Source organism: Macaca fascicularis, chromosome 1 (assembly GCF_037993035.2).
Source record: "Macaca fascicularis isolate 582-1 chromosome 1, T2T-MFA8v1.1".
NCBI classification, from domain to species: domain Eukaryota; kingdom Metazoa; phylum Chordata; class Mammalia; order Primates; family Cercopithecidae; genus Macaca; species Macaca fascicularis.
In genome coordinates, this window is record NC_088375.1 from 167,341,704 (window position 1) to 167,355,660 (window position 13,957).

At 39.4% G+C, this 13,957-nt stretch overlaps 1 protein-coding gene across 5 annotated transcripts in view; it reads right to left on the reverse strand.

Annotated features, from left to right (window-relative positions):
* The window catches only part of IL12RB2 (interleukin 12 receptor subunit beta 2), a 92,656-nt gene that overhangs the window by 60,332 nt on the left and 18,367 nt on the right, over positions 1 to 13,957 (reverse strand). For all 5 annotated transcript variants that reach the window (XM_074004191.1, XM_005543079.5, XM_005543080.5 and 2 more), the window contains 5 exons: positions 13,251 to 13,365; positions 11,758 to 11,942; positions 10,411 to 10,556; positions 9,306 to 9,456; positions 1,075 to 1,154 (listed from right to left, as the gene is read on the reverse strand). In XM_074004191.1, coding sequence (XP_073860292.1) covers positions 1,075 to 1,154; positions 9,306 to 9,456; positions 10,411 to 10,413 — 234 coding nt within the window. In that variant the 5' untranslated portion in view covers positions 10,414 to 10,556; positions 11,758 to 11,942; positions 13,251 to 13,365. The remainder of the gene's footprint in view (positions 1 to 1,074; positions 1,155 to 9,305; positions 9,457 to 10,410; positions 10,557 to 11,757; positions 11,943 to 13,250; positions 13,366 to 13,957) is intronic.

Genomic DNA, 13,957 nt, shown 5'->3' on the forward strand with positions numbered 1-13,957 from the left:
CTTTCCTCTCTCTGATACTCATTTTTTCATTCATTCATTCATTTGTTTTCTCATTTACTGGTAAGTGGGTATACCAGTACTTACCTCAGGGGGTTTTTGTGAGGATTAAATAAAATGGCAATGCCAGCTTTCAGTGCTTTGTGAAACTTTCACATTCTATGATAATGTCAGGCTTCACTGTTTTCTGGAAAGTTGTCTAATTTACTACTGTTTTACTACCATTCCTGAGGAAGGGCTGCTTTCTATTCCTGTTTGTATGATTTTCTTTTTTTTTTTTTTTTTGAAATGGAGTCTTGCTCTGTCACCCAGGCTCGAGTGCAGTGACATGATCTTGGCTCACTGCAACCCCTGCCTCCCGGGTTCAAGGGATTCTTACGCCTCAGCCTCCCCAGTAACTGGGATTACAGGTGCATGCCACCATGCCCAGCTAATTTTTGTATTTTCAGTAGAGACACGGTTTCGCCATGCTGGCCAGACTGGTCTCTAACCGCTGACTTCAAGTGACCTGCCTGCCTTGGCCTCCCAAAGTGCTGGGATTACAGGCGTGAGCCAGTGCACCTGGCCTGTTTGTATTATTTTCTACCACTATTACTATTCCTAAAGTAGGACAGCTTTCTTTCCTCCTTTTCCCTCTTCAATGACCTAAAAAACATTATTAAATATCCACATCCATAGCTTTTTCATCTTTTGTTTCCCAAAGAGTGAATCAGTGAAGTGACATGGTCACTGCTGGACATATTTATGTAGGAGAGACAGGGGTGGGCAGAAAGGGGACAACAGTCAGAAGAGATGATGCAGTTAGGGTCAGAGGGTGGAAATGCCAGGGATGGAAAGAGACCTTGATCTCATAGGAAGCGGGATTGAAATGATGTGACTGTGTGGAAGAAGGAACTCAGCTCTCACCCCTATCCACCAAAGGCACATGACACTGTGGTGTGTCATGAATATGTCTGGGAAAATGAGCTCTAGCAAAGTCATTGAAGCCTCACATAAAAGCCACTATGCAAATAGGTCTTTTTCTGCCTTGAAACTAATATTATTCCCTTGAGTTTTCAGTTGACGCTTAAAACTTACCTTCCAGAAAAGAGAAATCTGTTGTCTACTGTAGTCAATGTGTCGTTTCATGTACCAGACATCTAACATCCCAGTAGGCTCTGTTTCAAAGGAGAAAAAAAGACGTATTTTCATATATTTACTCAGTAGAAAAGCTTTGAAAGTTAGCTGGTCATTCAGCAAACGATTCTGGAAGAGTAGAATTAGAGGATAACTGCAATTATTTGTGTGTGTTCCAGTATTTTTTTTTTCTTGTTTAACAATGAACATATGTATCTTTGGCCAAAAAGTTAGAAAAACAAGGTTATCTTAAAAACAAATTTAAAAAAAAAAGGTGAGTAATTTGTTTCTTAACTTACTCTTTTTTTTTCTTTTTCTTTTTTTTTTTTTTTTAGACAGGATCTCACTCTGTTGCCCAGGCTGGAATGCAGTGGCACGATCTCAGCTCACTGCAACCTCCACCTCCTAGGCTCAAGCAATCTTCCTGCCTCAGCCTCTTGTGTAGCTGGGATTACAGATGGCGCCACCAGGCCTGGCTAATTTCTGTATTTTTTGTACAGACAGGATTTCATCATTTTGCCTAGGCTGGTCTCGAACTCCTGAGCTCAAGCAATCCACCCACCTTGGCCTCCCAAAGTACTAGGATTACATAGGCAGGAGCCACCGCACCCGGCCTTAACTTACTCTTAAAATGTGTTATTAAAATAACCCAAGGAAAGTACATGTGACTTTAGCAACATAAGACAGAGCAAAAAAATAAAAATAAAAATAAAGTATATGTGGTTCTTTTTTTTTTTTTTTTTTTTTTTTACTAGAATGCAGAAAGAATTCTCAACAGAGAAGATATAACTCATATAGAAAAACACTTTTTGGTTTGTAAAAATACACTAATATAAATGACAAACCTTGTGTTCATCTCCATTCCTAGACTTATCACGTTATAGTATAATTATTTGGTTTGTGATCATTAGACAATGATCTACTTAAAGGGAAGTCGTATCTCATTTAATATGCCACATATCCAGCACAGCACTTAGAATATAATAGGCTCCTAATAATTGTTAAATAACGAATGAACAAATCATGTGATATTATCTATTTAATGCCAAAACACAGGCTGAACTGATTAAATAAATAACCACCAATCTGTAAGACAATGGTCAAATATGGCCCAACTTAATTTCAACCAAACATATTGCAAAGAGACTAAATAATCAACTCCTGTGTGTATGTGTGAGTGTGAGTGTGTGTGTGCATGAGTTCATGCTCACGTGAGTGTGTGAAGTCATTTTGTTTTCCCTACCATCAAGTCACTTAGATTTGTTTTGATTTACAGCCAGGAGTGGAACCAATAGAAACAATAACTCCTGAAAACAGGCTTCAGCTGCACCAAGCTAATTTCCTCAACAGTGAAACTTAGAGTGTATTTGAGGGGAGGCTGCACTGGGGTTTTTTCTAGGTTAGAAAGTTCCATCTAACTAGACGGAAATTTCTAGAAAATTAAGTCCCACCACCTGGATAACAGGAGATAAGAGAAGAGCAAAAAAGAAAGGCAGCGTAAGTACCCGCACATAGAGGGCAGGTGCTGTGTGGGTCCATCCACAGCTCCATCTCCCGTCCTCCTCAAACCCATGATGCAGCTTCAGTGCAGTAGTCAGCGTGAGCTTCAGAGCCAGGTCTGCAGGGTAAGCCCAGCTCTGTGACTTTGAACAAATGCTAACGGCATCCTTCGGCTAGCTCCCTCATCTGTCAGATGAGGGTGATAATTCCACACATCACACGGGGCAGAGGGGGAATTTCAGTGGAGCGTGCTGACACGTGGTGAGTGCTCAGCAAGAGTAGCTCTTGTGGTTTCCCGCATTTGAAAATGGAAGTGCTGAAAGGTTAAGGAACTTGCTTAAGGTCCCAGAACTAATCATCAGAGATGCCAGGCTTTAAACACAAATCTGTTTTATCCCAAAGCCTTGGCTCTGCAATGTGCAGGTGCCTGGCTCTGAGAAAGCTGATGGTTTCTCTGTGGTACTTCCATCCCCGGTCAGGTGGGCCTTCTTTTTGTTCTATCCTCTTCCTTCGTCACTTCCTTTTCCTGCCTCTCTTGCTCTACTTTCTTTTTTGCTTTTTCTAAACATTCACTTCTTTTCTTTCCTCTCCTTTCCAGTAGTGGTAGTATTTACCTTTGCAGTGAGGACTTAGAGGTAAGAAATGCTTGTGTAAAACATTTTGAAAATGCTCTTAATTCTCCAGGAATATGAAGAGTGGCCCAGGAATCAAACCTGGGACTTCTATCTGCTAGCTTAGATGCAAAAAGAAAAAAAGCACAGGCAACAAAGGAAAGGGGATGTGACATTCACTAACCACCTACTGTCAGGTGGTGTCTGGACACTTTATATACATCATCTCATTTAACCCTCACACAATGCAAGGGTGCATATGATTACACCTGCTTTATACTTGAGGACAAGGAGGCTGGCAAAAGTGAAATGATTTACAAAAGACTTGGGTCTAGTAAATGGCAAAGCTGAGGACTGAAGCCAGGTCTCGCTTTCCCTGAATACTCTGCTTTTCCCATTACAGTTCACTACATTGACCAAGATCTGAATACTCCACAAACTAGATAATCTGGATATTTGCAGAATCAGGGTTTGGAAACCTGGGTGTGCTCAGTGTCAAAGCCAGTTGACTTGTACCACAGCAGTATATGTCTTCAGTTAATTACATATTGGTAAGAAATCTAAAGGCGACACTCACTGACTCGTTAAAAATCCACAACCTAACAGATTATTACAGAGCTAAGAATCAAATTCTAGAATTCTACTCTTTTCACAAGGTAAATTGCAAGTACACTGAAACGTTAATGTTGCCCACCTGCAGTGTATACCTCCATAGAAGAGAAATCATTAGTTGAATCTGCATGAGTCTCAAAGTGTAACATTTCATGACCCGGGTGTAAATCATGCTGCTTAAAGCAACACAAGGGCTAATAGTGAGGAGAATCTTTGACATTCAACTGTCACAGAATCACTGAAAGTTCTAACCTCAATGTTATCTAGCGAAATACAGATAAAACTATTACAGGCACATGAGAAAAAAAAAAAGACAAAGGCCAATATGTTCAAGTGATTTCAAAAGAAATGGGTACAAATGACTAAACATACAAATATGAGAAGTGGAAGTCAGATGAAACTACTTTGTCTGTAAAGGAAAAAACTGTAGGGTTAAAGTGGAAGAAGCTACCAATATGAAAAAGAGATTATCTTGCCTCAGACTTCACCAAGCAAAAGGAAGAAATCAGATGGAAATTCCCTCCTCTTTGCACCATGAAAATGTTCAAACTCCCCCAATCAATTCCCTAACACAGCGCTGCTACTGACGTCCTGGTGGATGAATCATCCCCACTTCCATCACGGTCCAACTCCTTAGCTAGAGTTCTGGACCCCACTCCCTCTTGCTTTATCAAAGACATCTCTCCAGCCATCATCCCCACCTTCCCTGTGTCATTAATTTCTCCTTCCCTGCGGGACCCTTTTCATCCCCTTACAAATACACTGTATTATCTCAGATCCTAAAAACAAAAGCAACAAAGGATTGTTTGATATCTCTGCTCTTCTTCATATAACTTCTTGAAAAGAGTTCTGAATTGTTATTCCTTCCTACCAAGATAGGTGTTGAGCTTAGAGGAGAACAAGTGAAGGAGAGAAGGGTTTAGGGACTGTTACTGAATCTCAAACATAACACTTTCCTGTTAGTGAAAGTGTCTGATATAAATCTCTTTAGAGAGAAAATAATCATTCATTCTCAAGTGTCAGGCAAAAAGACACAAATATGATGCTTTCAAGTATGGCTAGCTTAGGGATCAGCAAACTATGGCCCATGGGGCCAAATCTGGCCCTCTGCCTGTTTTAATACATCCTGTAAGCAAATGGTTTTGATATTGGTTGAAAAGATATCAAAAGAAGAATCCTTTTTAGTGCCATGTGAAGATTACACAAAATTCCAATTTCAGCATACATAAATAAAGTTTATTTGGAACACAGCCATGCCTGTTTGTTTAGGTATTGTCAGTGGCTGCTTGCATGTGACAATAGCACATTTAATAATTGTGACAGATCGTATGATCCGCAAAGCTGAAAATATTTACTGTCTGAATCTGTAGAGAAAATTGCCAATCCTCCACGCTTGACTGTTATCAAATGTTTGCTATCTAAAATAGCCTCTAGTATTTCATTGTTCACACCTATCTTATCTTGGCAATATTTTAAAATTACAAATGAGTGCATGAATTTCCTGGCTTCTCAATGTGGGAAGAGGTGGCTGCAGGTGGTAACTCTTCATTTTCTCCCCCTTCAGGGATTCTTCACTCCTCACCCCTGCTGTCACCATGATGGGGAAAGGTTTCTCCTTTACCACTCTGCTCCCCGCCCCAAGTATGAATAAATATGCAACGCTTCTTTTGTTGGCTGTAAGGAGTTGAGCAAGATCACAAACTGCAAATAAGACTTTTTTAAATGGTGAATGAACACACAGAGACACATATCGGTAAGAGAGCATTAAGGAACAGCTGATTCATCAGTATTTTGGCATCTCTTCCTGGGTGTTCTAAGTGGTGAGAGATCACCTTACCTCAATACCTGTGCATATTCTCAGGCATGTCTCGGCACCTTGAGCCCAAATTCAAGAATGTTTTCCCACTAGAAGGAAAATGTGGCTACTTTCTTCCCAGTGTCACTATCAGGCTTGCTTTTGATGGATGCTGATTTCAAGCCTATTCTCTTAAACACAGCGAAGTAGTTTCTTTCCTCCTACCCCTTATTTTGCGGTCATTTAAAAAGTGTTTTTCAGTGATAGGATCTGAATTTAATGACATAGGAAAGGGCCCTATGGAGTAAAGGAAGCCCTCACCCACTGTTCAAATGATATAAACAACTGCACCCAATCCACCCGCAGACATTACATTCCTCTCAATTTTGAGAAGCAAAGGCTGCAAAAAAAAAGAGCTCTGTTACAGAATCATTCACACTTTTAGAGAGTACCTAAAAAAAAAAAAAAAGCTTACTAGTAATTTTTTTTAAATGTCAAGCTACAAATGAGTACACATTGAAAGGGTTAAAAGGAAGACGTGTTAAAAAAAATTCACACCTTTTAGGTTTACATCAGTTGGTGTTTCATAAAGAAACTGATGACAGAAACAGCGGGTAAGGGGTGAAAACCAAGCAGCCTAGAGAAAGAGAAAAAAGACCTACAACAACCCACAGAAAAATCAAACATAGAAAAGGGAGATTTAGAGATAGAAAGGAAGCCAACAGAGCTTGGTAAAGGCAGTGTATCTCAGAGTATGGGTTTCTCTCCTTATGAATACCTTCAGTGACTGCATAAGCCAGCTTCCTAGGTTCAATTCATAATCATCCATGAGTTCATAACCATAACGAGTTGCTATACTCACTGTTATGATGGTGGTTTATTTTATAGGAAATGAGAGCCACTGTGCTGCCTTGAAGGAATTTTAATTCAAAAGACAAACACTTTTTTAAAAAGAAAAGAAAAACCTTTTCACACATCTCTAACGAGGTCATTATCATATGTGAATAAGAATGGCAAGAATTCACAAGCCCAGTGTTTCCCTAGTTTATAGTTTAGCTTAATGTGATGTGACTTAAATATTTCCCAGACTACTTACTACCTTGAACTGGGACATAAAATATAGCCCATTTTCAAAAATTTTTTCTTTACCACATATATAAACAAAATCTAATTCATGAGATAGTCTTTAAAAAAATTATTTTGACTATGTATAATAAAAGGATATTATAAGTAAGTTCTGGATTATAAAAGTGACAACCAGAGGGCAAGTGTTTCAACATTAATTTAAGAGATTTTATTATAAAATGAGTGCTAATAAATTATCATTTGTTGGATAAATTCACTTTTAGACAACTTTTAAAATATGTTCTGTAATCCCAGCCCACTTTGGGAGACCGAGGCAGGTGGATCACCTGAGGTCAAAAGTTAGAGACCAGCCTGGCCAACATGGTGAAACCCGTCTCTACTGAAAATAACAAAAATTAGCCGGGCGTGGTGGCACACACATGTAATCCCAGCTCCTTGGGAGGCTGAGGCAGGAGAATCACTGGAACACAGGAGGCAGAGGTTGCGGTGAGCCGAGATTTTGCCACTGCACTCTAGCCTGGGCGACAGAGCAAGACTCTGTCTCAAAAAAAAAAAAAAAAAAAAAAAAAAAAAAAAGGCCGGGCGTGGTGGCTCAAGCCTGTAATCCCAGCACTTTGGGAGGCCAAGACGGGCGGATCACGAGGTCAGGAGATCGAGACCATCCTGGTTAACACGGTGAAACCCCGTCTCTACTAAAAAATACAAAAAACTAGCCGGGCGAGGTGGCGGGCGCCTGTAGTCCCAGCTACTCTGGAGGCTGAGGCAGGAGAATGGCGTAAACCCGGGAGGCGGAGCTTGCAGTGAGCTGAGATCCGGCCACTGCACTCCAGCCTGGGCGACAGAGCGAGACTCCGTCTCAAAAAAAAAAAAAAAAAAAAAGAAAGAAATTAATACAAGAAATAAGGAAGATATAAGATTATTCTACGAATCACATATTAGGTATTACATTCTGCTAAAGATCCTTCAGTTCCTTGAATGTCATTGATGTATGATTGCTAAGGATCATCAGTTATCAAAAGCCATTAGTAGCTCACAGAAAATAAATGCAACTTAATTACGAGGCTAGTTTACATGCATCCATAAATTTCCCAAGTAAGAATTTAGATTTTGCACGTTAATGTTACAAAAGTTCCAGATAACGAACAATGGATTATATGCCAAAAAGTTTTCCTCTGAGTCATATTTATATAAATTATGAAAGGCTCTCTACTATATCATTAAATGAGGGCATTTATTTATTTATTTATTTATGAGATGGAGTCTTTATCCGTTGCCCAGGCTGGATTGCAGTGGTACAATCTTGGCTTATTGCAACCTTTGCCTCCCAGGTTTAAGTGATTCTCCTGCCTTAGCCTCCTGAGTAGGTGGGATTACAGGCATGTGCCACGATGCTGGGCTAATTTTTTGTATTTTTAGTACAGATGGGATTTCACCGTGATGGCCAGGCTGGTCTCGAACTCCTGACCTCATGATCCACCCGCCTCAGCCTCCCAAAGTGCTGGGATTACAGGCGTGAGCCACGGTGCCCAACATAAATGAGTGCTTTTAAAAACTAATATTCAGGCCGGGCGTGGTGGCTCAAGCCTGTAATCCCAGCACTTTGGGAGGCCGAGGCGGGTGGATCACGAGGTCAGGAGATCGAGACTATCCTGGCTAATATGGTGAAACCCCGTCTCTACTAAAAATACAAAAAACTAGCCGGGCGTGGTGGCGGGCGCCTGTAGTCTCAGCTACTTGGGAGGCTGAGGCGGGAGAATGGCGTGAACCCGGGAGGCGGAGCTTGCAGTGAGCCGAGATCACGCCACTGCACTCCAGCCTGGGAGACACAGCGAGACTCCGTCTCAAAAAAAAAAAAAAAACTAATATTCAGACGGCTATTTCTTGTCTCTCCAAAGATTTAATATTGGTATAAAGTTTACATAGGCATTTTTGCTTCAATAAAATATTTTCTTATACTTCAATAACATTCCCTTCCCAATAATTACTAAAAAATAAAAATTCATCAGACTGAAAAACACATTTGATATCCTTTTCATAGCTATGGGTGGCCAGGTGGTGCTCATCTGTGCAGTAAATACCAAAGGCTTGAAGTACAGTATTATAATATTTGGACAAAGAGAGGATTGCTGGACGCTAAATTTTATTTTGAAATATGTGTCTCCAGAGCCTACTTTCTTTCAAGTTTTCATATAGTTTATTGAGCCACATTACTTTTCATCGAATCAAAAATATAAAATATATGAAGCTTTAACAAGAAATGAGATTAATTACTGGTTATAGCTCTGTGAAATAAGTTACTGAGATAGTAAGAGAGATAAGAGTTACAACCAAGCATTATAACCAACATGACTGATAGCAAACAGGAGTAGAACTCACCCAATGTTAAAAATGTCCTAGCGATAAAAACATATTTCCTTGAACAGTCTCAGCACTTAAGTTAATATAAAAATTAAGTTGTTAACTAATGTAGTCATACTTTTTGATTCAGCACCAGTACTTTAAAGATTCTATTCCAAGGAAATCGTTACATCTTCCCCCTCTCTCCCCTTTATTCCTCCCCGATATGTATGTATATTTTGGACACATACCTTCTTCTGGTGTTTGTGCTCTCAATGTTTCACTCCAATCACTCCAACTTCCCTTATAAAGATGTAGCTTAGAGGAAATCTGAAATTCATATTCTGTAAATGGTTTCAGATCCAGCAAATCATGTCTTCCTCTGGCCTCTGTAACATTAACCTTGAAACAGACATTTTTTTAAAGTGCCTATTAATACTAGATTGCTAATTTAAAGAATTTTAACACAAAATGAGAAAAAACCCCAGGCTGTTTGATCCTTGTTTGATACTTGTTTTTCAGACCTACCGTTAAATGAGAAGAAATATCAATGACTGTCTTACCGAATAGATATGATATTAATCTGAAATATAGCTTCTTATTAAAAATAAAATAAAATCTCCCGGGACTAAGAACCCATCTATGTAGGTTCTCGAGGGGGATCCTGAAACCAGCTGAAAAACAAGTAAAGATTGAAAACTATGAAGTTTCAAAACACCTTGGAGAAGTTTCTACACTAGAGATTATTTTTTATTTGATTACAATTAGAATGTGATGAATGTTTTAACACAAACATAGAACTGGCTTTTTTTAAAAAAACGCTTTAATTAGTTATACTCTCTTGAATATCAGCTATCTGTGGAACTGATCCTTTGTTATTATAAGCCATTGAATTTTACAACAATCCTGGAAAGAATCATAATCCCATACATTTTATTTTAAAACATGTAATGCCTAATATTATATCAAATTGTAGACCTTTTCTTTGGAATATTAAATTCTATATAAATCTCTGTGGACATTTCTTAATATTTCTCTTTTCAATATCTTTTTTAAATGCTAAAAAGTAATAACAGGATGGGGGTAAATAATAAAGAGAAACGAATCCTCTGTTAGAAACAAACTATAGAAAATTAATATTGGTTTACAAAAGCTTTAAAAATTTCAGAATCAGAGATCAAAATTCAAGATATTTCTTAATCAACAGAGGCGTACGTGACTTTCTGATAGTTCTCAAGTGTGTACTTTGGGATAAATGTTCTTAAACTCTATATTTTGCTGTATGAAAAGACAGAGGTCTGTGCAGCAATATTAAGAACCCTTCAATGTTTTTTCCTTCACTCTAAAGATCATTACCATATTCCAGTGCCTGCTGTTACTGGGCCGATATCTGAGTCGATTAAGCAGTACCAGTCCCTCATCTCTCCAATAAAGGGTGCATCTGCTCACGGAGGAAGCCTTTTGAAATTTGATTCTAATGTCCCACGGAGGAAGAGGCCTCACTAGTAACCAGGACAAACAAAAAAGTGTGGTTCAGGATCCGTGATCAGCAATTGTCTTATGTACTGGCATGAGATATAAAGAGTTTGACAAAACTCAGTTCTGAGATGCACAACCATCAAATTTGGTAAAATATACAAAGGAAAAGTTCCAGGCTTTAAGAAAGAATTTTTTTAAAAGCTGGATTCACTTCTGAATCTTTAAAATAATCCCCCTTAATCAAATCTCATTTTCACCAAATAACTACTACCAACATTAGTGATAAGTTTCAACTCCACTTAATCCAATGGTTTTTTAAAAACCAATGTGCCAAACTCAAGAATTCCAATGACTGAGAAGCAGAGGTGGCTAGTGATGATTGCCTCAGGAAGAGAAGAAATGTTGGTAGGAACATTCATAGCAAAGGGACAGAGGAAAAGAACAGGTGGCAAGAAGGTAGCCTAGAGATCAATGATGTATGAAAAAAAAATGGGAGGAAGCCTGAGAAGAAATGTGGTGGAAAAGTGTATAGTAAATGCCAATGATCAGACTCATCGTTAGCAGTACGTATGCAAAGAAGTGCCATGAAAAGAGAGGCGAGAAGCACATAGTGTGAGGTTGGAACTTCAGGCAGCCCAATTCTGCCTGGATGGTCAGAACTTGGAATGCCTGAGATTGGCCTCTGATTCAACTGGACCAATTACATTTGCTCAGGAATGTACTGGCTCACTCCAGGGTTGGAGGTAAATATTCTCAGAGCAAGACGCACCTGTGGCTTGAGAAATTTTATTCATAGTTTGTACCTCAGTGCTCTAACCTAGCAGGCCCACATGTAGCCTATCTCACAACAATGGGAGTAGCCACGGCGGGGAAAGTACACCTCCTTCAAGAAGGGCTTGCACTGAGCATCTTGAATGACCCCACAGGACCCTCTCCTCAGTGAGGTGGTATCATTAGTAGCTGATTCTTTCATGGGATTTGAATCCAGGGACTAATTTCTCCAACAGAGAGAATAATGTTGAACATCCCACTTTGTATAGCCATCTTTATACAGCTCTAGAATCATGCACCCTTTGACTTGCATCAAAGTAATTTCTATCTTTTGCCTATGCCTGTTGGCCAGTTTCCATCAATCTCTGTCTTTCTTGAAACAACCATAAAAAAAATTTGAATGATTTTAAAAATAATTATAAAGAACCAGTGAAATAGTGAAATAAAATGTACCTATGTCCAAGAATGTGAATGTGGATGGAAATGAAGAGGAGCTTCCAAGACTATTGACAGCAGTAACCTTGGCTGTGAAATTGGATTCAGGTGACTCAGGGGTGAGGTTGATTCCAAAGTCCAAATAGTCACAATAATGATCTTTACATTGCTTCTGCCAGGTTAAATTTTTTGGTCCACTTAACCTGTAAACAAAACACAACCACGTGTAGCAAGATGTTTTATGTACTACTTTCTACTTACAGTAGAAAAGAACAAAATGTTTAAATATGTAGAATTCTAGACAATTTTTAAAGGTCAATCTTATGACTTGGTAATATACACCAGGAATATTTGTATTATATGGTCATATAAGACTATACTTCACCCAACTCCCTTTTTTAGTAAAACTGAGATGTTCTTTCATGTTCGTGTAGATAGATAGGTAACCATACCTACACTGCTGTAATTCCCCAAACCCTGCTGTCATCTTGGCTCCCTGGGGCAGTTCCAAACATTATCCTAAGGACCGTGGCCACTTTGACATCCGAGGCACAGAACTGTCAGTTCCTAGTACAGCAGTGGCCAGAGTAGAATCCTGGGCTATTTTACCCTAATACTGAGACCTGCATGTCAAAAGATATTTCTTGTAGGTTAGAAAAAGTAAATGTACTACAGAACCCCCTCCTTTCCTCCATCTCCTCCTCACTCAGGAATAGCACAAATCAGCTGGATCTTTAATGGGATCATGAAATCTACTCCAAGGAACAGAATCTCCCAGACTCTCTCTTCTCATGGACTCTTAGGTCAGCCAATGGTGCTTTAAAAAGAAACTTCTCCAAGCGAATGGAAAACTACCACAAGGAAGAGTTTATTTATGTATCATGACCCCAAGAGTCTGCAGCTGCAAAAAAGAGAAGCGATCTTATGCAACCAGTTTAACCCTACTAGAGTAGGAAAGAACAGCCATAACTTGGATCTTGGATGCACTGAAGAGAACGCTGAGTTAGAACTCAGACCCAAGATATTAGGTCTCTCATACTGTAGATGAATGAAGCAGTTTTAACTATAAACAGAAACTTTTAAAAAGGTATCTAATTGTCTAGAAGTATCTATTGCTTCTTCTCTCTGGTAAAAATAAAACAGACAGGCCAGGCACCGTGGCTCATGCCTGTAATCCCAGCACTTTGGGAGGCCGAGGAGGGCGGATCATGAGGTCAAGAAATCAAGACCATCCTGGCCAACATGGTGAAACGCCGTCTCTGCTAAAAATACAAAAATTAGCTGGGCGTGGTGGCGGATTCCCGTAATCCCAGCTACTCAGGAGGCTGAGGCAGGAGAATCACTTGAACCTGGGAGACGGAAGTTGCAGTGAGCTGAGATTGTGCCACTGCACTGTAGCCTGGCAACAGAGTGAGACTCCGTCTAAATAAATAAATAAATAATAGATATTTCTAAATGTCATTTAAGAGAAGATCTACAAAACAGCTGCAAGAATACAGCCTCTCACTCACTGTAGAGTATACTCAGTGTATAGGTGGGTGTCTTGTCCTCTTTCCCAGGTGCAGGCCACAGTCCCTTGTTCTCCCTTCTGTATGCAGGATAGATTTTGAGGCTGTTCTGGAGCAACTTTAAAAAGAAAAGACAAAAACCTTATATATCACACAGGTGATATTTCAACCAAATTGTTATTATCTGCCAACAACATGACAATATGTCCCCCACATGCCGTAAACCCAGGTAAACTAGAAGCCATTTTCAGATTTCGTCCAAGTCCCAGTTTGCCAATAAGGCAAAAATTTCTCCTAGAAACAGTAATAATACTAGTAAATATGGATCAAATACTTACTATATGCCTAGTCTAGTGCTATGTGCAGTTTTTCTGAATTAGACAGCATAGCACCCCATGAGGTAGATACCATTATTATCTTTATTTTTGAGAGAGGTGAAATATCTGACCCAAGATTATAAAATTATGAAGTGACAGATTCAAGGCTCCAGCTCAGCTGTGGGTAGCTCAAGTCCAAGTCTTTTCTCCATATTCTACCATTTTCCCTGACACGTGAACATCCAGTGCTAGCTCCATTACTCCTGGTAATAATCAATTAACTTCCTTTGGAGTGATGCCCATTCAAATATTAGAAACCTTTAAAAATGAGAGACTTACTTGCTTTCTTCACCAGACATTTGCTGTCAAGAAACGTATACCCACTCACCTCAC